The sequence below is a fragment of the Bos indicus x Bos taurus genome, chromosome 5 (genome assembly GCF_003369695.1).
Source record: "Bos indicus x Bos taurus breed Angus x Brahman F1 hybrid chromosome 5, Bos_hybrid_MaternalHap_v2.0, whole genome shotgun sequence".
Classification (NCBI taxonomy): domain Eukaryota; kingdom Metazoa; phylum Chordata; class Mammalia; order Artiodactyla; family Bovidae; genus Bos; species Bos indicus x Bos taurus.
The window spans coordinates 100,922,820-100,947,344 of record NC_040080.1 but is presented as its reverse complement, the minus strand read 5'-3'; the positions used below and the strand labels follow the sequence as shown (position 1 = coordinate 100,947,344).

General features: G+C 40.6%; 1 protein-coding gene and 1 pseudogene across 5 annotated transcripts in view; both read right to left on the bottom strand.

Moving 5' to 3' along the window:
- Positions 1-573: 573 nt before the first annotated feature.
- Positions 574-1,385, bottom strand: LOC113893798 (annotated as a pseudogene).
- Positions 1,386-7,095: 5,710 nt separating this feature from the next.
- The window catches only part of POC1B (POC1 centriolar protein B), a 104,986-nt gene continuing 87,556 nt past the window's right edge, over positions 7,096-24,525 (bottom strand). For all 5 annotated transcript variants that reach the window (XM_027543196.1, XM_027543193.1, XM_027543194.1 and 2 more), the window contains 2 exons: positions 12,435-12,653; positions 7,096-8,646 (listed from right to left, as the gene is read on the bottom strand). In XM_027543196.1, the coding sequence (XP_027398997.1) occupies positions 8,542-8,646; positions 12,435-12,653 (324 nt within the window). In that variant the 3' untranslated portion in view covers positions 7,096-8,541. The remainder of the gene's footprint in view (positions 8,647-12,434; positions 12,654-24,525) is intronic.

Sequence of the window (24,525 nt, the reverse complement as noted above, 5' to 3'; positions counted from 1 at the left end):
AGCCCCTTGGACTGCAAGGAGATCCAACCAGTCAATCCTAAAGGAAATCAGTCCTGAATATTCATTGGAAGGACTGATACTGAAGCTGAAGCTCTTAATAATTTGGCCACCTGATGCGAAGAACTGACTCATTTGAAAAGACCCTGATGCTGGGAAACATTGAAGGCAGGAGGAGAAGGGAACGACAGAGTATGAGGTGGTTGGATGGCATCACTGAGTCTATGAACATGAGTTTGAGCAAACTCTGGGAGATGGTGATGGACAGGGAAGCCTGGCATGCTGCAGTCCGTGGGGTCGCAAAGAGTTGAATATGACTGAGCGACTGAACTGAACTGAGTTATGAATCCACGTTGGAGATACTGTTTTAATTCTTGCTGTAAAATGACAGGTTTTAGAATGGGATCGATGTGTTCATAAATGATAAATTGTGCTTTTGGGTTCAAATTTCCCACTTCAGAGTTCAGTTGGGTGACACCACCCATGTGTATCAAAGAGAAGCATGCCTTGGAAGAGTAATTCATTTGAGTATGAGATGGAGACATACTGGATTCTTTTTTTTTTTTTTTTTTTTTGGATGTCTGATCTTATTTATTTGTTACTCTTAGAACATCTCATTTTTGACTGGACTCAGACTTGGAAGTAGAAGCTCTCAGAGAGGACAGCCTCCGTCTCTTGGCAATCTGTTCCTGCCGTTTTTCTTTGGCCTCCTTCATTCTCTTGGCCAAAAGTTTAGCATATTCTGCAGCCTCTTCTTTTTCTTAGTACGCTGTTTCTTCAGAGCAATACGCCGGCGTTTGTGCCACAGAACTCGTGGAGTCAGGAGACGCTGAATCTTGGGTGCTTTAGTCCTAGGTTTCTCACCTAGTCTTTGTTTAGGGGCTTTCACACAACATATTGGCGGACATCATCTTTAGAGAAATTGAAAAGTTTGCGGATTCTGCTAGCTCTTTTGGGACCCAGGCGATGAGGCACTGTAGTATCAGTGAGTCCAGGAATATCCTTCTCCCCTTTTTTCACGATGACCAAATTGAGAACACTCAGATTGGTATCCACAATGCAACCCCATACAGATTTTTACGCTTTCTCTCTCCAGTCCTCCTTGGTCTGTAACAGGAACGCCCCTTACTCAGTAGCAGGCAAACTTGGCCATGGGTCAAGACACCCTGCTTCATGGGGAAACCCTGCTTATTGTTCCCGCCACTGATTCGGACCACATGACCCTTCCATTCTCCACCTAGAGCGTCAGCAGCAACTTCTGTGGCCATACGCTTCTCGCAGAAGGTACGAAGTTTTCATTCATCGTCCACTTCAATGAGCTTCTGGCAGCCAGTGGCCAGGAAAGAGATGTTCAGCTTCATTCTGAAGCGGCCGACAGCCTCCGAGGCACCATGAAAAAGACCATACTGGATTTTTATAGGCATGTGTGGAGCAAAAAAAACACATCATTTCTAAGATGTCTTCTCTTCAATCATGACTGCCTTTCCCTATAGCTCCCCTTCTAGGGTCCTGACCCAGAATGAGAAAGGTGGGTCCCCCTGTGTGTTCCCTTCACTGCAAACCATGAACATGCATATTCATTTTGTCTTGGCGTCCCTGACACCACAGCCCTTTATTCTGCAGGGTTTGGTCTAGTAAAGGTACCAAAAGGCATCCAGCACATGAGTGGTCCTGCCTTTAGCATTCTTGCTGACTGTGTATTTTACCAGGAAATCAAGTGTTGAGTGAATAATGATATCAAGTTTGCCTGCCTCTGTGAGAGTAAGAAGAACATGTATCACTTGAGTGGGCTTACTCCACTTTGGCTTTCCCATGTTTAACATGCTGTTAGCATCTGTGCGTTTCTGTCTCATCTTCTCTCCCCTTTTTTCCTCCCTCCTCATCTCCCAGAAGTCTTTTGAATCAGTTATGAAAGCTACATGGTAGAGATGGTTTCTGTTCAGGTGCTTACGTGTCTAGAACCTTATGTTTATATGTTTCCATTATAGTATATGATGGTATTTTCAATATTTCTTGCACTTAAAAAATTAATACCAGAATTGCAAACAACTTAGGGGCCTTTTCAGATGGTCATCTTTCACTTAGTGATATACATTTAAGATTCCTCCATATCTTTTTATGACTGGATAGCTCATTTCTTTTTAACAGTGAATAATATTCCATTGTCTGGATGGATCACAGTTTTATTAAACAAATCATCCCTGAAAGAGATCTTGTTGGTTTCCAAGTTTTGGCAATTATGAATAAAGATGCTGTAATCATTCATGTGCAGGTTATTGCGTGAGCACATTTTCAATCTATTTAGTTAAACAACCAAAGATAATTGATTGTCGGACTGCACGGTAATTGGTATGTTTATTTTTGTAAGAAACTGTCAAACTGTCTTGCAAAGTGGCTGCCCCATTCTGTATGCTTATCATGGAGCTCCTGTTGCTTCACATGGTTACCAGCTTTGGTTTTCTCAGGGTTTGCATTTTAGTCATTTTAATAGATGTAAAGTCATCTTTCCTTGTTTTAATTTGCAATTTTCTAGTGACCTATGATGTTGAAGATCCTGTTATGTGCTTATTGAGCCTGAATTTACCTTTGGTGTTTTCAATTGGTTTATTTGCTTATTTTTTGTTTCACTGGGTCTTTTTTGCTGCTCGGTCTTCCTCTAGTTGCAGCGAGCAGGGGCTGCTCCCCAGTCGCAGTGCGTGGGCTTCTCCGTGTGGTGGCTTCTCTTGTTGCAGAGCATGGGCACTAGAGCTCAGGCTCAGTGGTTGTGGCTTCATTGCTCTGAGGCATGTGGATCTTTCCGGATCAGGGATCAAACCCATGTCCCCTGCGTTGGCAGGCAGATTCTCAACCACTGGACCACCAGGGAAGTCCCAGGTTTTTGTGTTTATATTGTTGGGCTTCAATTGTTTTATGCCTATTTTAGATAGGATTCCTTTATCAGATAAGTGCTTTGAAAGTATTTTCAAAGGTCGGATGGGCCAAAGAGACCCTCCTTTTTGGTTCCCGACATTAAAGCACCCCAACAAGTTTGCTCTGTTTATCCCAGATCAAAGTTTGGGAGAAAATTACACTGAGATACTTGATGAATAATTACTTGGTGCAACAATTAGGACTAGTCAAAATCAAGTTAAAAGGTTGATAAAAGGGCCTGAGTCTCTTGGCTCAACCCCTGACTGGGGGCCCCAGGACCTTTTATACAAAAACAGATGAATGGTCAGAGATGAAAAGAAAGCTTCTAGGACTCCTTGTAAAATCAAGGCTTTTTAAGGGGCTTCCCTGGTGGTTCAGCAGTAAAGAATCTCCCTGCCAATTAGGAGACAACGGTTCAATTCCTGGCTCAGGAAGATCCCCTGGAGCAGGAAATGGCACTCCAGTCTTCTTGTCTGGGAAATCCCATGGACAGAGGAGCCTGGTGGACTCCATTCCACAGTATCATAAAAGAGTCAGCCATGACTTAGCAACTGAACAACAATGGAGACTAAAATCTAAAGGTGTGAAAGTTGGTAGAACTGAGATGCAATTTTATAAAAATCGGTATATTTAAATAGGTTTTATTGAAGCTGGGTTGCCTAAGTATGTTGTTGAAAAAACACTTGGTCTTGCTGGGGAATGCTTCCTGTGCTGTGCTTAGGCAGTCAGTCATGTCTGACTCTTTGTGACCCCATGGACTATAGCCCACTAGGCTCCTCTGTCCATGGGGATTCTCCAGACACAAATACTGGAGTGGGTTGCCATGCCCTTCTCGAGAATGCTTCCCTTGCTTGGTATTATAAGGCAGGGCATATGAATCTCAGGAAATACACTAATTAGCATACTAAAGGAAATGGATGGGGTTAGCTAAAACTGTGCAATATAAAGTAAAAACTGGGAGCTAATATTTCGGGGATAACTTAAAAAAAAAAAGAAACTTTACTCTGGATCTAGCCTTGCACTCTGAAAGAGGGCCTTTGTTGAATGCCTTGTGCAAGCTTTTGAATGCTTGATAAATTAACCCTGAAATTCTAGAACATAGAACTCTTGAATTTCAGTTTAGTTGGAAATCTTCTCACTTATATTAAAAGATCAAATTAAAGAAAATATAGTTGGGCAAAATCAATCTTTTAAAATCATTTGGGAGGCACACGGGTTCTTTGGAGAATTAAAAGCAACTATCTTTCTCTCCCCAGGCAAGAATACTGGAAGTTGCCATGGCCTCCTCCAGATCTTCCCAACCCAGGGATCAAACTCAGGTCTCCCTCATCGAGGGCAGATTCTTTACCATCTGAGCCACCAGGGAAGCCCATCTTTCTCTTGCAAATCTCTACAAATCAGAAACTTAGCTATAGCCCACAATGACCTGAGACTGAGCCTAATTAATCAGATAGAACCTGACAACAAGGAGAGAAAAAGTGGAAAAATAGCCTTTAAAAACTCCAACAGTTGGAAAGGCTCCTTTGCCTAGAATCTAATTCATAGCCTCCTTAAGGGTTTATCAAGGGCAAGTAAAAATCTTATTTCTTTTCCAAAAGGAGTAAAGCCCTAGTCCCCTGGCAAGCAAATTTAACTTATTCCAGCTATTATTTATAAACTGTTTATGAGCTTCACCGGTGGCTCAGCAGTAAAGAATATGTCTGCAGTGCAGGAGACGCAGGAGACACAGTTTTGATCCGTGGGTTGGGAAGATCCCTTGGAGGAGGGCCTGGCAACCCACTCCAGTATTCTTGCCAGTAGAATCCCACAGACAGAGGAGCCTGGTGGGCTATATGGGGTCGCAAAGAGTCGGACACGACTGAAGACTCAGCACACAGCATGCAAGTTTATATTATAAGTTTATATTGTTTATAAACTTACTTTATTATAAGTTTATATCTAAGTATATTGTAATGCCGGATTCATAACTGTTACAGGGAAGCTATGAGATTTCAGAGTGTCTGTGTAGACTGAATAGCCTATATCACACAGTCTCCAGCCGATCTAGGAGTGAAACTTCCTAGTGCCATGGGACAAAATTGATCACTAAATGCCTTCCAAACGGTTGAATTTATGATTGAGAGACATAGAATACTGGAGACATAGAATGTTGCCAGCATTTCAGTAAACAGAGAATGTTGTGGTCACCGCACCCGCCCTCGACTGGGCACCCTGAATTCAGAATGGAGAAAAAACGGGATACTGGTAGTAGATGGTTAAGGTGCTATCAAAGGAAGATTTTCAATAAGCCCAGACTCTTGCATCTTCTTATACATAGAAAAGTGCTAAAATTCATTAGCTCCAGATATCTGGTTTTCTTCAACAGTAATCTTTTAATGTTCTACCTAGTTTGTATTTGTTTTGTTATGTTGTTTTATTTGCAAAACTTCTATTTATCCTGCTCCTGTCTTACCTCTTTAGAAAAAGTCCCTTAGAGTTATCTGAGAGGCTGTATCTTGGACGTAAGTCCTCCGTAAGTGCACTGAATAGAATCTTCTCAACTTTTAGGTTGAGCTTTTTTTTTGGATACCTACCTGTTGAGCTGCTCCTATGAACTGTGCTAGTTTGGGAATCTAAAGATGACCGTGCTTACTTTTTGAAGAGGTCAGTTCACAGTGGAAGAGGCTGTGTGCAATCTTATTGTACCAGGGCTAGGCAGGGAGTGAATGGAGGGTTACTATTTCACATAGGCTGATTAGGAAGGGCACCTCTGAAAAGGCAACATGTGAGCCGGGCTGGAATGTTATGAGGGACGCCTGGGGACAGGGCTCCAGGCAGAGGACATGGCAAGGCCAGTGCTCTCAGGTGGGAGCCGTTTTGCTTCTACAAAGGGAAGCAAAGAAGCCACTGTGACCAAGTGCAGTGAGTAAGTATGGCCCCCAAGGGGAAGATCAGATTAGATCAGATCAGTCGCTCAGTCGTGTCCGACTCTTTGCGACCCCATGAATCGCAGCACGCCAGGCCTCCCTGAACATCACCAACTCCCGGAGTTCACTCAGACTCACGTCCATCGAGTCAGTGATGCCATCCAGCCATCTCATCCTCTGTCATCCCCTTCTCCTCCTGCCCCCAATCCCTCCCAGCATCAGAGCATTTTCCAATGAGTCAACTCTTCGCATGAGGTCGTCAAAGTACTGGAGTTTCAGCTTTAGCATCATTCCTTCCAAAGAAATCCCAGGGCTGATCTCCTTCAGAATGGACTGGTTGGGGAGGTCTAAAATGAAGGGGTGGGGAGCATATCACCACTGTCAGACCCTAGGCTTCTACTCCGAGATAGGAGGCCCTGAAGGGCTTGGAGCCGAAAGAGCCACATGTTTGAACTCCATCTTTTCAAGAACCACTCTGGCCTGCTGTCCAAAGGTGATGGTGGAGACAGTTAAGAAGTACTGCAGTCATTCTGGGAAGAGACAATGATGCCCTGTTTTGGTGGACGAAGAAGGGGTGAGAAATGATCCGGTCTCTCATATCTTCTCATAAGATTTGCTGAAGGAATGGGAGTGGAGCGTAGGATCAAGGATTCAAGGATAACTCCAACCTGAGTGCCTTGAAGGAGAGTTGGAGGTCCGGAGACTAGGGGAGAGAGGAGCTGGCTGGTGGTTGAGGGTACAGTAGGGACTGGCTTTGGGCACATTCAGAGACGGCCTGCCAGGTCTTCCAAGTGGAGATGTTGCTCACGCAGCGAATAGGCAGCTAGGACAAATGAGAGGCTTGAATCCGAAGGAAAGAATCCTCAAAAGTATAAACAAAGTTGTGGGGGAGGGAAAGAGGGTTATAAAATATCCCTCCTGAAAACGTTTTAAGGCTTTTAAACTTCTGTCATCACTGTTTTTATATCACTTATAATCAAGGTCTATGGCCATAAAAGTATGTGGTAACACCATGTTGCAGGAAGTGGCTATAGCTGGTCAACAGTTTCTAAACTGTCGGCCTGAGGCCAATAGCACCAAATCTCCTGTGAGCTTGTCAGAGATGCAAATTATTGGGCCCTGCCAGACCAGACCTAGTGAATCAGAAGCCCGAGGAAAAGCACCGGAACTGTTTTGACAAGTTCTCTAGGAGGTTGTTACGAAGTTTAGAGTTAAGTGAGCTAGATAAGAAATTTACTATTATTTCTAGACTTTAATCACTTAAAAAGAAACAACTTTTTTCAAAGGTAAAATGTCTTTTATTGTTTGAAGAATAAAAAAGTAAACAAAAATTGGTATGACATTTCATTTCTTAGTCTTCTCAACGAGGTTATAAAATATACAGTGCCACTTAGTCTTATAAACGCTTGAAACGGTCTAGAAGTTCCTACTTAGTATTGTATAAAAAGGCACTTAAAACACAAGGGATGATAAAACAAAACCACCTCATAAATACAATTGAAATGGCTTTGAGAAATTTCTCAATATAGACCCGTACGTAAATAGGACTTTTTTCTTTTCCAAAACATAGTATTTTCCCCAGGGTATGCCTGCAGGTATCATAAATGCGGCCCGTCTTCTTCCACCTTCGGTTTTTGATATAGGTTAACAGAAATGCAAGATAAATTCATTTTTTTTCCAATTTAATCTCTTATTTTGTTTAAGATAAAATTCTTAAATTATAACCAAGATCTTTTAGAATGTTTTACTCATTTTCATTTTGTTTCAAATCACAATTAAAAGAAACAGGTAGACAATGATGCCAATAAATGTTCTTTTAAAGTCCTTACATTCAGGTACCAAAATCACCCTAAACATTCCTGAAGCATGTGAACACACATGTGTGTATATTTTTAAGTAATGCTGTTGCATGGTTCTGGGTTTTGAGGATTCTGCACTAATTTAATCTTCATAAACTGATATCACAGGTTTGGATATAACTGAAAACATTTAGTGCCTTCATCTACGGAAGATACGTGCACGTCACATATTTCTAACTCTTCATTTTCTTTCAGGTTGGTCAAAGAATAAGCAATATATGCCGTAAATTAAATCAAAATCCCTGCCATATGTCCTGTATGTGCTGTTGCTAATTAAAATAAGTGTATTCTTGCTGTGGAAATTCTGTGGTTTGAGAGTTTGTGAGATCATCTTTTCATCAAATGGCATAGGTAAGAAAGAGTAAATTTTTTAAACTGGGAAATACAAGTCAGATCATTAATTCATTCTCTGCACATAAAATGCTATTTTAGAGGTAAGTGAATTATTTCACCCTAAGGGTACAGTTCACTAAAGAGTACACTAATTGTTGAAGGAATTGCCTGAACATGGTCAATTTGAAATCAAAATGAAATCCAAAGATTTGGTTATTTTCCTGGCAGGATTTGAACTATTAACAAAAACTAACATTTAAAAAATAATATGGGGGGGAAATATAGAGCCACTTGAATGCTTATCACTTTATTACTGGAACCATAAATAGTAATGATTTGAATTAGTCCTAGACATTGATTGGTATGTTTAAACTGGTCCTTAATTCTGCCTTTTCTGCCTTTTGTTCTGTTGCTCACCCTTTTAAGAAATGCCATGCCAATTCGCACATGGCTGCGTTGCATGAAGCAGCTGGTACTGCCTTCCTGAGTATACGTACATGTGTTCATTTCTCATGCCTCTGCTCATACTTTTCTGTTCAAATTTTCTGTTGAATTGCATTGAAAAGCTTTTGCTGATTTTCAAGGCAGTCTTTCAGCTTATCCTCTGTCAAAGTCAGTCGCTGCTCCAAGATTGAAACAGTCTGCAAAAAAAGGAGGACAAAGTCATCAGGGCCTGGTGACCTGGTGGTGAGAATGATGGTGATAATCTCTGCACTGATCTTTTTCAGAACTGTAATGCCTACCCTCTTGCCAGGAGGTTGGTTCAGAAATGAGCTCCAGAACTTGCTCCGTTTCTGCAACCCACCACAGGACAAAGCACTGCCAAGCCGTTTGAGGAAAAGGGAAAAAGAGGAAGCATTTAAGAAAAAAGGAATAAATGATCAAGCCTCTGTGGACAATTCTAAAGTCTGATCTTCTAAAGCATCGATGCCAGAGAAGAGACCACATGAGGCATGTTAAATAGTGTCCCAGGTAATGTGGAATGTGGGAAGTGGGACGGAATGCCACATGCACCACTACTACTTAAATGGCATCACTGGTCATTCTGCCACAATCAATCCATATGGGCCATATCTATATTACCCTAGACAGCTGGATACCTAGCTTACCTTGAAAATATAATGATTGCCACTCATTTCTGCACCCAGAAGATGATAACAGCACCTCACAGAGTTGGTAGAAAGACTGAACGAAATCAGGGATGTAAAATGCTTAAGCTAGTGCCTGGCACAACAAGACTTTACAAATCTTAGCTATTCTAACTCCTTCGGCTAGTAAGTGAGTATATGACTATACACACACACACACACACACACACACACACACACACACACACACACGGCTACTTTTAAATTGTGATTATCGATTACTTCAATTCTTTTTTTTTAACTTCACTATAAACTTGATTCAGGAAATTGCACACTAAAAAGTATCAATGAATTCTCATGAGAAAAACACCCTTGTGACCAGCACCAGGTCAAGAGCTAGTGCCTTGCATGCACCTTCCCCTTAACAGCCACTATCCTGACCACTATACGAATAATCTGCATGTTTTTATGGCTTTATCTTTCAAGTATGCATCCCTAGAAACTACAACTTTATCTTACCCATTTAATCTGCAGATTACCCACTTCCTTGCTTTATTTTCTTTATAATTTGTCTATTTACAGGCTCAGGCCATCTGACCTGTAGATTCCCTACCAGACTGGATTTTAGGGACTGTGTGCTCCAGATACAGTTAAATCTGTTCTTTTACTTTCTGTATTTTATATAAATTGGAAACGGGATTCAAAGGCTTGATAAGACTCAGGCTAGATCCCTCGGTAAGTCTATTCTTTCTTTACAGGGCAATGACATTCTATTTCCATTTATTAGTTGGGATGGTTTACAAAATACACTTCTCATATATTATTTGGTTGCCTGGAAGTACAGTTCATACAGGAAAAGCAGCATAAATTCATGGTTACTTTAGTCAATAAGTTTCAAGATAATGAATTGATTCCCTATCAGTTTCTGACAGTAATCAGTTGTTCTTTTTTTTTTTTTCTATTATTTAATAGTTTTTTTTCTTTCATATTCCATACTATAGATCATGACTTGTTATGATTGGCCTGGGAAATAGGCCAATCAAAACTAAAGCTGGCATGAGGTTGAGAGAAAAACTGCCTTTTAAAGGCAAGAGATGTCTGATAAACACAAAGTCACCTCCAGCACAACACTACACTACTGTTAATGATCAAAATTAACAGCAATGCTCATAATACTTTCTAATATTTCTTGGGGGCCTACTATGCTCCAAGCATTTTGCCTGATATTTACATAATCATAATGCAAAAAGCAAAAGCTTTTGATACGTATATTATCAACACCTATAACACTGGTTAACTCCAGTTACCTACTGTCTGAAAAATTATAATGAGAAAGTGATATTGTTGGGTTGGCCCAAATGCTCATTTGAGTTTTTCTGTAACATCTTATAACTTACAGAAAAGCCCAAACGTTTTGGCCAACCCAAAACAATCTGTACTGAATTATAAACATTGCCACAGGGTTAGGAGATACTCAGTCATCTGTAATTGAAGTGAACCAGAATGTGCTTATTTCACTTGATTCGCCCACAGATTCACACTGTTCCCATTTTGCAAGTGTGCTGTGCCTGCTTTTCACTTCTTTCGTATTTGAAGGGTAGTCAGTCCTTCAAAGTTAAAAAAGTAGAGACTTTCAATACAGTTTAAAGTGATCCATTTAACCCTGAATCAGGGAAAAAGGTGAAATGGGTCACAAAGCTGATAGAGCAGAGGATGCAAAGACCCGCAAGAGGACCTGCCACTCAATGGGATAGGCAAGTGAGGAAGCCAGCACGTGCGGAGCCAGGGCCCTCGGAAACAGGCCCCAAAACTAAAGCTGGCAGGAGGGTGAGAGAAAAACTGCCTTTTAAAGGCAAGAGACGTCTGATAAACACAAAGTCACCTCCAGCACAATACTGCAAAGCAAAAATTGGTGATTTTCCTATGATTTTTCACTGAACAAATCTTATGACTCCAAGGTCTCACAAGACTTGTTCCCACAACCTGTCACGACTCATATCCATGTCCCTTAACTCCAAGGTTCGGAGAAGTTATCTAAAGGGTAACATTTTTAATTACTGGCTCTAAACCCAGAAGGGAAAGTTAAAAGACCCATGCCAAAACCTTGAATTCTCTGGAGATGAGAACTGGACATCTGGACGATTCTTAATTGCCTGGGCGATTATAATGTACAGCCAGGGTTAACTGTACATTAACTTATATGCAAGATAACTTCTATACAAGAGCTATTTCAACTCAAAATATTTATTCTGGGAAAGTAATTGACATCTCTAGTTCATGTCATAGCTTCTTTCTGTATAACTTGGGACAGCATCTGCTCTGACAAATATTAGTGTCCTCATCCTATTTATCAAAGAATGATAAGACTTATTCAAAAGAAACACCAAGGAAAGCTGGAAGGACAACCTTTGATGTATCCATTTTAATACACTGCTTCCATTAAATGACATCTAAATTTCCTGACCAAGAGTTGGAAGACCTTTGGTGTGTTAAGATTCATTGTATTCCTTCTTGGCAAAGGTAAATTGGCATTCAGTAAAGCAATTATCCTTCAATAAAAGAAATAAATTTAAAAAATTGCTTAAATGTAATTAAAAGGGATTAAGCCATTACGTCTTTCCTTTTCACTGTAAAATTATTCATTATAAGCATGACCATATAATGAAATTTAATAAAAGGATGTATACAGTCTGGTAAAAAATAATGAATGCTGAAAGTCATCCTGTGCAGTAAAAAATAAATTAAAATTTAGCATCAATGAAAAAAAAAAAAAAAGACTGGGTAATATTCTAAAGGGGGAATGTGAAAACCTCATCTCCAGAACAGAGTGTCCCGTAAGAAGCTTTGAAATGAGGGAAGTTATACATTGGACAGAGGGAATTATCCTCAGAGTGAAAACTAAAAGCATTGCCAATATTTCATTCTAACTGAAAGGATTAATCCCAATACATTTTTTCTTTTGGCCTTAAATATTTCTTTGATAATATCCAAAATCTAAATACACTGCATTAGAAAATTCTTAGGGCAAAACATTACTGTCCAGAATCAGATTTATAGCATGAAGTACCCCAATATTTCGTCACTGTCTCCTCCCCTCCCTTCTGGTCCTCAGATGCCAGATATAGTACAGTCTGCGTATGCACACGTTTACATACGCATGGGCTCAGACCTTGCCTCCACAAGACCTAGAGCACCTCAGCAGAGCACGTGTTGCTCTGTTAACTACCACCTTTGAGCTTGCTAAGAAAGAAAGTCTCCCCACGCTGCTCTGCTAGTTCTGCAGCCTGCTGTAGCCAGGATTTTGTACATCTTACCTCTAAGTGTGAAACATGCCAACCCACCTGTGTCAAAACATTGAGCTGTTCCATAATATGCTCTAACGCATCAGTCACAGCAAGCGGTATGCTTCTTTGACTCTCAGAAGGGAGGTCGCTTATGTCTTCTGTTTTCTTTTTCAAAATTGTAGGTGAACATTCTGATGACATTAAAGAAGGATTCAAGAAATACCCGCAGATCTCTTCACCCTTGTCTGGTAGAGTTCTAACAGTTGTTTCCGTTGTCTTTGACACCATAGAAAAGATGGGAAGAGTTACATTTTCCAAACTTTAAAAATTATATATTAAATATATATATAGTTTCAATATTCCTCTTTTAAAAGCCAAACTTGCATTTAATTTTCATCTTCAACTACTGCAAATTACAAGAGGAAAAAAAGGCTAAAAAAGAGAATGGAGGAAATTCACAATTTTCCTTGATTTTTTTTCAGTGAAATATAGTTTGTATGTTGTATATATCTGTCTAAAGGATGAGGTGTTATACATTTAAACGGGTTGTTAAATGCTGTCTAATTCTTGATTTTAAAAGTCACATCAGTTAAGATAACTATTATTTGATTTCTGAGGGGAGGAACAAGATGGCAGAATAGAAGGACTTGGGCTTGAGTCCTCTAGTGAAACACCAAAATTACAATAAACTGCTGAAGAACCATTGACAAAAAAGACTGAAACCTATCAAAAAAGATATTCTACACTCAAAGATGAAAAAGAAGACAAAGCAAGATGGTAGAAGGGGGTGCTTTCTCAATATAGTCAAATCCCATAACCACTGGGTGGGCAATAATTAAATAATTAAACCACAGAGGTATTCCCACAGGAGGGAGAGTTCTGAGCCTCACTTGAGGTTCCTGAACCTGGGGGTCTGGCATCAGGAGTAAGGAGGAGCCTCTGACTTTGAAGAGCTTAAGTACAGGAGCTCCACAGGACTGGGTGAAACAGAGACTCCACTCTTGGAGGGCACCCATAAGATTTCAAATGCACTGTGAGCCAGGGTAAGGTAGTGACTCCATAGGAGCCTGGGCCAGGCCTGCCTAAGGGTCTTGGAGGGTCTCCTGGGGAGGTGGGGCTGTGGCTCACTGTAGGGTCAAGGACACTAATGGCAGAGATACTGGGGAATATTCACTGACATGAGCTCTCCCAGAGGTTGCCATTTTCACACTGAGAACACAGCCAACAGGCTCCAGTGTTGGAACACCTCATGACAGACAATCAACAAGGTGGGAACGTCTTGGGAACACCTCCCAAGTAGAGGGAGCCCCATCCATCAGTAGACACGCTGCCTAAAGTTGTCCTGAATGTACAGCCACCTCTAAACACACACCATGACACAGCCCTCCCACTGGGAAACCTGCACAAAGCTCTTAGACCAGACACACCCAGCAGGAGGCAGCATCAGAAGCAAGAGGAACTACAATCTTTCAGTTTGTGAAACAGAAATTGCAATCACAGACAGTTAGACAAAGTAAGATGATGGAGAAATATGTTCCAGATGAGGGGACAAAATAAAACCCTAGAAGAACAATTACGCAGAGTGGAGATAGGCAGAGTACCTAAAAAAGAACTCAGAATAATGATAGTAAAGATGATCCATGATATCAGAAAAAGAATGGGGGCACAGACCAAGAAGATACAAGAAAATATAAAGAGCTAGAAAATAGAAACAACAAACAGTTGAACTATACAATAACTGAAATGAAAAATACACTACATGGAATCAATAGCACAACAAATGAAGCAAAAGAACAAATGAGTGAGCTGAAAGACAGATGGGTGGAAATCACCGCCGTGGAACAGAAAAACGAATGAAAAGAAATGAGGACACTCTCAGAACCTCTGAAACAACATCAAATGCACCAACATTCCCCTTATAGGGGTCCTAGAAGAAGAGACAAAGGGTCTGAAAATATTTGAAGAGATAACAGGTGAAAACTTAACTAACTTGGGAACAGAAACAGTCACACAAGTTCAGGAAGTGCAGAGAGTTCCATATATTAATAGATAAACCCAAGGAGGAACACGCCAGGACTAATACATATTAATTAAACTGACAAAAATACAATTGACACCACAGAAATACAAAGAACCATAAGAGACTACTACAAACAACTGTATGCCAATAAAGTGGATAACCTAGAAGAAATGGACAAATTCTTAGAAAGGTACAATCTTCCAAGACTGAATTAGGAAGAAATAGAAAGTATGAACAGACAAATCACAAGTACTGAAAGTGAAACTGTGATTTTAAAAAATTCTAACAAAAGTCCAGGACCAGACGCATCATAGCTGAAGTCTATCAAATATTTGGAAAACAGGAAACATCTATCCTTCTGAAACGATTCCAAAAAACTGCAAAAGAAGAAACACTCCCACACTTGTTCTATGAGGCCACAATCATCCTGATTCCAAAACCAGACAAATTGTTGAAGTGAAAGTCGCTCAGTCATGTCCGACTCTTTGCGACCCCATGGACTATTCAGTCCATGGAATTCTCCTGGCCAGAATACTGGAGTGGGTAGCTGTTCTCTTCTCCAGGGGATCTTCCCAACCCAGTGATTGAACCCAAGTCTCCCTCATTGCAGGCGGATTCTTTAGCAGCTGAGCCACCAGGGAAGCAATAACCAGACAAAGATACCACAAATAAAGAAAATTACAGGGCAATATCACTGAACACAGATGCAAAAATTCTCAACAAAATGATAGCAAAGCAAATCCAATGATACGTTTAAAGGATCATATACCATGATCAAGTGGGCTTTATCCTAGGGAGGCAAGGACTTTTCCATGTCTGCAAGTCAATCAGTGTGATATACCACATTAAGAAATTGAATAATAAAAACCACATGATCCTCTCAATAGATGTAGAAAAAGCGTTTGCCAAAACCCAAAATCCATTTATGATTTAAAAAAAAACAAAAACAAAAACAAAAACACAATTCTCCAGGATGTGGGCATAGAAGGAACCTACCTCAACATATTAAAGGCCATATATGACAAACCTACAGCTGACATCATTCTCAATGGTGAAAAACTGAAAGCATTTCCTCTAAAATCAAGAACAAGATGAAGATGTCCACTCTTGCCACTCTTATTCAACATAGTTTTGGAAGATCTAGCCATGCCAATCAGGGAAGAAAAAGAAATAAAAGGAATCTAAATTAGAAAAGAAATAAAACAGTCATAGTTTGCAGGTGATATGATAACTGTGTGTGAAGTGTTAGTCACTCAGTCATGTCTGACTTTGTGACCCCATGGGCTGTAGCCCACCAGGCTCCTTTGTCCATGGGATTCTCCAGGCAAGAATACTGGAGTGGGTAGCCATTCCTTTCTCCAGGGGATATTCTCAACCCAGGGATTGAACCCGGGTCTCCTGCATTGCAGGAGGATTCTTTGCTGTCTGAGCCACCAGGGAAGCCCAACATGATTCTATATGTCGATAATCCTAAAGATGCTACCTGAAACCTACTAGAGTTCAACAGTGAATTTGGTAAAGTTTCAGGATAAAAACTTAACACACAGATATCTCTTCCCTTTCTATATACTAACAAGGAAAGATCAGAAAGAGAAATTAAGGTAACAATCCCATTCACCATTACTTCAAAAAGAATAAAATACCTAGGAATAAACCTACCTAATGAGGCAAAAGACCTGTACCACACTCCAAAAACTTTAGGATGCTGATAAAAGAAACTGAAGATGACAGGAACAGATGGAAAGATATGTTTTTGGACTAGAAGAATTGATATTGTTAAAATGGATATACTACCCAAAGGAATCTAAAGATTTAATATAATCCCTATGAAACTACCAATGGCATTTTTCACAGAACTAGAATAAAAAAAAATTTTTTTTTAATCTGTATGGAAACACATAAGACTTTGAATAGCCAAAGCAATCTTGGGAAAGAAAAATGGAGCTGGAGGAATCAGGCTCCCTGACTTCAGTTTATACTACAAAGCTACAGTAATCAAGACAATATGGTACTGGCACAGACACAGAAATATAGATCAATGGAACAGGACAGATGCCCAGAAATAAACTTATAACCTATGGTCAATTAATCTATGACAAAGAAGGCAAGAATATACAATGGAGAAAGGACAGTCTCTTCAATAAGTGGTGCTGGGGAAACTGGATAGCTACATGTAAAAGAATGAAATTAGAACATTTCTAACACCATACACTCTCATAAGTCTTTGTGCCATCAGTAGAGCACTTATCGCTTCTTGTTCTATTTGTGTTTTCGTGTCTATATCCCCTAGCAGCTTGTGAGGGTTACTCTCTAGGAGACATAACTTGGTCATTTTTCTTCCTAAGGTGCCTAGCATAGAGTGTGAGACACAGACTGGGCTCAACATTTGTTAAACTAAATTCAACTGACTGTCCTGCATCTGTTGAGCCATCAACAAAATGCAAATATTAATAATTTGACAGTATTTGGGGAGAAGTATAAACTTAAAGTTAGGATAATACCATTCTCTACTAAAACTTAGTCTTAAATGCCTCCTAAGGGTGTAGTCTCTTCTCAGGTTGCACAGTTGGTAAAGAATCCACCTGCCAGTGCAGGAGATACAAGAGATGTGGGTTTGATCCCCGGGTTTGGGAGATCTGCTGGAGAAGGAAATAGCGACCCACTCCAGTATTCTTGCCTGGAAAATTCCACAGACACAGGAGCTTGGTGGGCTACAGTTCATGGGGTCATAAGGAGTCGGACATGAGCACGCACACACACACACACAGGCACAATGAGGGAGCAATATAAGCATTTATCACTTACCTGAAAATCACTGCTTGATTTTTATCCCCTAAAAGTATATTTGATGGTTTCTGGTGAAATAGCATAAGGATTTTCTGACAAGCATGAACGCAAAAGGAGGCACTTCACACGTAAAGTGAAAGTGAAAGACTCTCAGTCGTGTCCGACTCTTTGTAACCCCATGGACTATACAGTCCATGGAATTCTCCAGGCCAGAATACTGGAGTGGGTAGCCTTTCCCTTCTCCAGGGGATCTTCCCAACACAGGGATCGAACCCAAGTCTCCCCATTGCAGGCGGATTCTTTTCCCCTGCACCACCTGGGAAGCCCTAAAATAAGTCAGTTTGGGCTTATAATTCACATTGCTAGTTTTGCTTTAATTCTGTAAGTAGAAAATAAAACAGAAAACAGTCTACCCAAAAGTGGTCTTGACCCCTCCAGCTCAAGTGAGTTTCCCATCACCGAAGGTTCTAAAATAGACTTGGGATGGTCACTTGTCAGGGATATTGTGAGAAATATACAAACATCAGATCAGGAAATTCAAACTGAATGCCCTTTAAAAGTCCTTTCCATTCCTGACATTCTGAGAGTTTTTAAGTCACTACACGCACATTACTCTCTCTCTTATAAAATGCCTGCCTGAAATAGACTAGGATAACAAAAAATATCTTTTGCCTGGACAAAAATAAAAGCAAAGGCTACTTTTCAAAGAAAGAATGGATCATTTATTTTCAATGAGAACATTCAGAATCAAGATTAGAAACTCCAATTATCTTTATATGGTATCTAAAACAATGAAGATATACCATTTATTCAAACAAGATTGTTTTATTTTAGCACTTATGGGTCTGGAAAATTCTAGATGCCAGAGATATAGGAGTATATTAGTTTCCTACCATGACTTAAATTACCCACAAGTTTAGTGGCTTAAAACAACACAGATTTACTCTCTTAAAGTTCTGAAGGTCCAGATCGATTTTATGGGGCTAAAGTCAAGGTGTCAGCAGAGTTCCCCACAGAGTTCCTTCTGGCGGTTCTGGGAGGGAATCTATCCTTGCCTTTTCCAGCTCCTTGAGGATGCTGACATTTGCAGCTCTAGGCTCCATCACTCTGATCTCCACTTCTCTACTTCCCATGCCTCCCTCTTCACCCTCTAAGGACCATTGTGATTGCACTGGACCAGAATCTAGGATAATCTCCCCATCCCAAGATCCTTAACTTGATCATATTTGCAAAGCCCCTTGGCCACGTGCATGCCTGCTTGCGTGCTCAGTGGCTTCAGTTGTGTCTGACTCTTAGTGGCTCCATGGACCACAGGCTGCCAGGTTCCTCTGTCCATGGGATTCTCCACACAAGAATACTGGAGTGGTTGCCATGCCCTCCTCCAGGAGATCTCCCTACCCAGTGATCGAACTGGCATCTCTTCTGTCTCTTGAATTGGCAGGTAGGTTCTTTACCACTAGCGCCACCTGGGAAACACCTTTGCCATGCAAAGAAACATACTGACAGTTGCTGGGGATGAGGACATGGACACCTTTTGGACCATTACTCTGCCTAATACAAGAAGTGAATAAACAGGAGACCCTGTTGACATGGGGTTATATTCCAGTGGGTAAATACACAGATATGTGATGTAATCTCAGGTAGTAACAAAGGTTATAAAGAAAAATAAAGCTGGGTAAGGTGTTACATTATAATTTAGCACCACTGATGATGCATTTTTTAATGGGAAGAAAGGTAGAGAATAAATTTTGGGCATGTTAAGTTTGAGATGCTTATGTGATTTCCAAAGGGAAAAGTCATGGATATAACTGGAAATACATGAATCTAGATTTCTGTGGAGAGCCTGGGGCTAAAGATATAAATTTGGGAATTATCAGAATATATATGGGCTTCCCAGATGGTGCTAGTCATAAAGAGTCTGCCTATAATACAGGAGACCCAGGTTTGACCCCTGGGCCAGGAAGATTCCCTGAAGAAAGGAACAGCAACCTACTCCAGTATTCTTGCCTGGGAAATCCCATGGACAGAGGAGACTGGCAGGCTACAGTCGATGGGGTTGCAAAGAGTCGGACACAACTGAAGTGGCATAGCACGCAGCATAGAACATACATATATTTACTAGTTTTTACAACGGATATAAATGAACAGCCAGGTGAAGAGGTACATACGGCAAGGTCTGGAAGGGCACCACTTGCAGAAGCTTCTGTTCCCTTGGAGTTGGGCTGTGAGGCATGTGACTCTTTATAGCTATGAGTCTAGGAACCAAACAGAGTAACTGCAAAGACTTTAGAAGGCAGGAAGAAAGGAGCAGGAAAGGTGACTGGCGGCTCATGTGGAAGGAGAGGTGCTGGACCAGCAGCCAAGTAAGGAGAAGGCAGTGGCCACCAAGACCAAGTCCTGTAGAAAGACTGATGTGGCTGACCCACCGGAACCTTGACAGGAGTGGACTGGTGGGGGCAAAAGCTGAACTGGAGTGAATTCAGAAGAGTGAAAAAAGGAAAAGGAAAGCAGAAAGACTGAATGTATGCCTTTCTTTTAAGGAGTTTTGCCAAAAAGGAGAGCAGAGCAATGCGACAGGACTTGGAAATAAATGAGGGGTCAAATGAAGTTTTGCTTTTGAAAGATGAGAACTACATTACAAACGTGTGCTGATGAGAAAGATCAAACAGAAAGAGAGCGCTGATGTCACAGGACAGGGAGGAGGTAACCGCTTAGTAAATGGATTGCTAGGCAGTACTGAGCGCTCCTGGAGTTTTGTATGAATAAATTTAAGGGGAAGTCAGTCAGCATGGCTGGCTAGTCAACTTCAGTTGCTTGGGTGTACAGAGTTGGCAGAAAAATTTAATCAGGCTGAAGTTTTTTGGGGTGACTACAATGGAGATAGATGGGAAAACAGTGGAAACAATGTCAGACTTTATTTTTTTGGGCTCCAAAATCACTGCAGATGGTGACTGCAGCCAGGAAATTAAAAGACGCTTACTCCTTGGAAGGAAAGTTATGACCAACCTAGATAGCATATTGAAAAGCAGAGACATTACTTTGCCAACAAAGGTCCATCTAGTCAAGGCTATGGTTTTTCCTGTAGTCATGTATGGATGTGAGAGTTGGACTGTGAAGAAGGCTGAGCGCCGAAGAATTGATGCTTTTGAACTGTGGTGTTGGAGAAGACTCTTGAAAGTCCCTTGGACTGCAAGGAGATCCAACCAGTCCATTCTGAAGGAGATCAGCCCTGGGATTTCTTTGGAAGGACTGATGCTAAAGCTGAAACTCCAGTACTTTGGCCACCTCATGCGAAGAGTTGACTCATTGGAAAGACTCTGATGCTGGGAGGGATTGGGGGCAGGAGGAGAAGGGGACGACAGAGGATGAGATGGCTGGATGGCATCACTGACTCGATGGACGTGAGTCTGAGTGAACTCCGGGAGTTGGTGATGGACAGGGAGGCCTGACGTGCTGCGATTCATGGGGTTGCAAAGAGTCAGACACGACTGAGAGACGGAAATGAACTGAACTGACAATGGAGAGAGAAAGGGGGCAAGGGCGTGGCTATGATGATGACTATAGAATCTAAGCCCATAAAGAGACGTGCACACAGACACAGAACGTGAGCAATGAAAAGACAGAGGCTTGGTGGACTGGAGCTCCTTCTGGGGCTGATGAATGATCAAAACCAGAAGACTAGAGGAAGTGGTGGCCAGGGAGTGGGAGGCTTTACACTGAGTTTACCGTCAACACAAAGGATTCAGACAGTTACTGAGTTCATCTGAGAATCCTGACCAGGAGAGGACAGAGGTATTTCAGAAGTGAGTCAGAGTGTTGCTCTGTCTTTGGTTCTTGCCTTGAGATTAAAAGCCAGTGTTAACCAAGGTGTGGATGGGTCAATCAGAGAAACAGAACACAGAGCTATGGAGTCACCTGTGTGGGCTTGTCACAGGGCCACAACACAGGCAGGACTCGTTCTCAGTTTCTAATGCCCTTAGGAAGAAAAGGCTGTTCATCCTGAAAGAGAAAACCGCATCTACTTTATATCTGCACAGTGTATTGTACATCCTTGTGAGAACATACTTATCTGATCCAGTCGGATTGATTTAAAAATATTTCTAGGATAGAATCAGAGAATGTCATGTGAAATTTGTGTCTCCCAGACTAAATTCGCTGAGCTGAGAAAGCCTTCTGTTTATCCCTTGGGAAAAATCGTACATCTTTTTTTTCTCAAAGAGAGAAAAAAGAGGCTTTGGGGATAACGTTTTACTGAGGGCTTTGATTTCTCTTCTTCAAACCAAATTGGAAATTTCATTTTTGTCAGAAGACTTGAAAAACACCCCTGCCTCAATGCAGCTATCAACTAGAATATCTGAATGATTAATTCGGTGCCCTTGGAAATGACAGCCAAGGCCATAAATCTGTCTGTCTTTGTTTTTAATCTTTACTATCAACTCCAGAGAAGCTTATTAGTTTTGAAGCCATGAATAGGTAGGATAGAGCTAGGAAAAATAAATCTGTGCAAAAATATCCTTCCACGTTTCATGATTAGGCAAACATAAGCTATGAATCCCTTAAAAGAATATTTGTCTTCAAATGCCCGGTGCTGAGTCTCAAATCGTGCACTGTATCAAATAACTCTTAATTAATGATAAAGCACTACCCAGAATTATCTAGGGGAGGTGGAGAAAGAGAGCAGGTAGTCCATGAACTAGAATTAGAACTCTCTCTTCTGAGTTAATATAAAACTAAAAATGCTATTCCCAGTATTCTAGATGAATATAAAACCAATAAAACTTTCTGTAAATTCCAAACAGAAAACACATAGTTATTACATCTTTGTAAATCCTGCTGTTATACCCCAAAGGCCTACAGAGTAAGGGATTTATTCTTATTATCTCTTTCCTGAAGAATCAACAAGAACATTTTATGCAAACTGCTGAAATGACTAGGGTAGAAATCAACCATTATTTATAGCGATACCTCACTCTGTTCAAAAAAGGTGTGTGTGTGTGTGTGTGTGAATCTAAATTCTGAGGCAGGTAGTAGCTTATACTGTACAATGATGTACTGCTTTAAGAGATGTTTTACATTCAGGTAAGGATCACACCTTGCAAAAACTCAAGTTTGATGTGGAAGACCACATTTGGTTTAGTTGCACCCACATCATGTCTCAAAAAAAACCCCATCTGTTCATCTTTCAGAAAGCTGCCCTTCTCTGTACGCACATCAACCATCTGGTGAAATTAATATAGGCACGAATAAGAGATGTAACCTCACTGCAACACTAACATTTCTGAATGAATCTGGAATCCTTCTCTTTTCATCTCATAATAACTGATGTTTTTAAGTTCCAATTTTGCTCTTAAAATTCAATGAAAATACCAAGTGAAGTTAAGTCAAAAAGAGAAAGACAAATACCATGATATCACTTATATGTGGAATCTAAAATAGGACATAAATGAACTTATCTGTGAAACAGACTCACAAACATTGCGAACAGCCTCGTGGTTGTCAAGAAGGTGGGGGAGGAACGGCTCAGGAGTTTGCGATCAGCAGAAACAAACTCATATATGGAATGGATAAACAAGGTCCTACTGAATACCACAGGGAACTATATTCAGTGTCCTATGATAAACCATAACGGAAACCAATAGGAAAAGGAATGTATCTATATGTATAACTGAACCACTATGCTGTACAGCACAAATTACCATAACATTGCAAATCAACTGTAATCAACTTTTAAAGAAATTCAGTGAAAAGGTGTAAGAATAATAAAGCAACCCTCTCCCCAACCTTAAGAAATAAAGTATACTCTACCTCTCCCTCTTAAAGGATGCCACCATCTTGAATATGGTGTCTGTCACCCCAAGCTATGCCCTTTACTTTTATCACATAAGCTGACATCCCTAAATAGCATATTGCTTTTGCATGTATTCAAGCTTCACATAAAACAGTATTATATTAGGTCTCTTTAGTAGTTTCTGTTAACCGATATTGATGGATTTGCTACAGATAAGTCTGCTTTACTTATTTTCATTGCCAAATAGCATTCCACTGATGGATTATTCCACAATTTATGTATCCTTTGTACTGGTAACTAGCATTGAATTCCATAGTAAGCACTCTTATAAATGTGTCCAGTACACAGGAAGGTGAGTTTCTCTAGACTCATAGTTTTACCAGATATTCTCCCAAATGGTGGGGTCAACCTACTCTTCCCTGAGCAGAAGAAAATCTCCCCTTTTTCTACAGAGTCAAAAATATTTGACAGACATTTTAAACTTTAACAAAATAATGGACAGGAAATGATTTCTCAACGTTTTAATTTTATTCTGCATTTCTTTGATTACCGGTGACTTGAGCATATTTTACGTGTATATTGATCATTCTTCTGCAAATTGCCTATTTAAGTCTTCTGTCCACTGTTTAGTTGGTCTACTTCTCTTTTTTCTAATTAATATTTAAGAGTGCCTCATGTAGAGAAGTGCAAATCAGAACTACAGTGAGGTAGGTACCACTTCACACTGGTCAGAATGGCCATCATTAAAAAAAAAAAAGAATTACCATGTAACATAGCAACCCCACTCCTGGACATATATCCAGACAAAACTACTATAATTCAAAAAGATACATGCACACTTACATTCATAGCAGCACGATTCACAATAGCTAAGACAAGGAAGCAACCTAAATGTCCTTTCACAGATGAATGGATAAATAAGATGTGGTGCATACACACAATACTATTGAGTCATAAAAGAGAATGGCACAATGCCATTTGCAGCAATATGGATGTGACTAAAGAATATCATACTACGTCAGTCAGAAAGAGAAAGACAAATACCATGGTATCACTTATACGTGGAATCTGAAATATGACACAAACGAACCTACCTATGAAACAGAAACAGAATTAGGAACAGAAAGAACAGACTTCATAACTGAATCACTCTGCTGTACAGCAGTAATTAAGACAACATTTTAATTCAACTAAGCAATGGCACCCCACTCCAGTACTCCTGCCTGGAAAATCCCATGGACGGAGGAGCCTGGTAGGCTGCAGTCCATGGGGTCGCTGAGGGTCGGACATGACTGAGCGACTTCACTTTCACTTTTCACTTTCATGCATTGGAGGAGGAAATGGCAACCCACTCCAGTGTTCTTGCCTGGGGAATCCCAGGGATGGGGGAGCCTGGTGGGCTGCCGTCTATGGGGTCGCACAGAGTTGGACACGACTGAAGTGACTTAGCAGTAGCATACTTCAATAAAATAAACAAAAAAGTGTTCCTGATATGTTATAGATGTAAATACTTTGTTTATATGTGTAATGCATCCCATACTCTGTGGATTGGG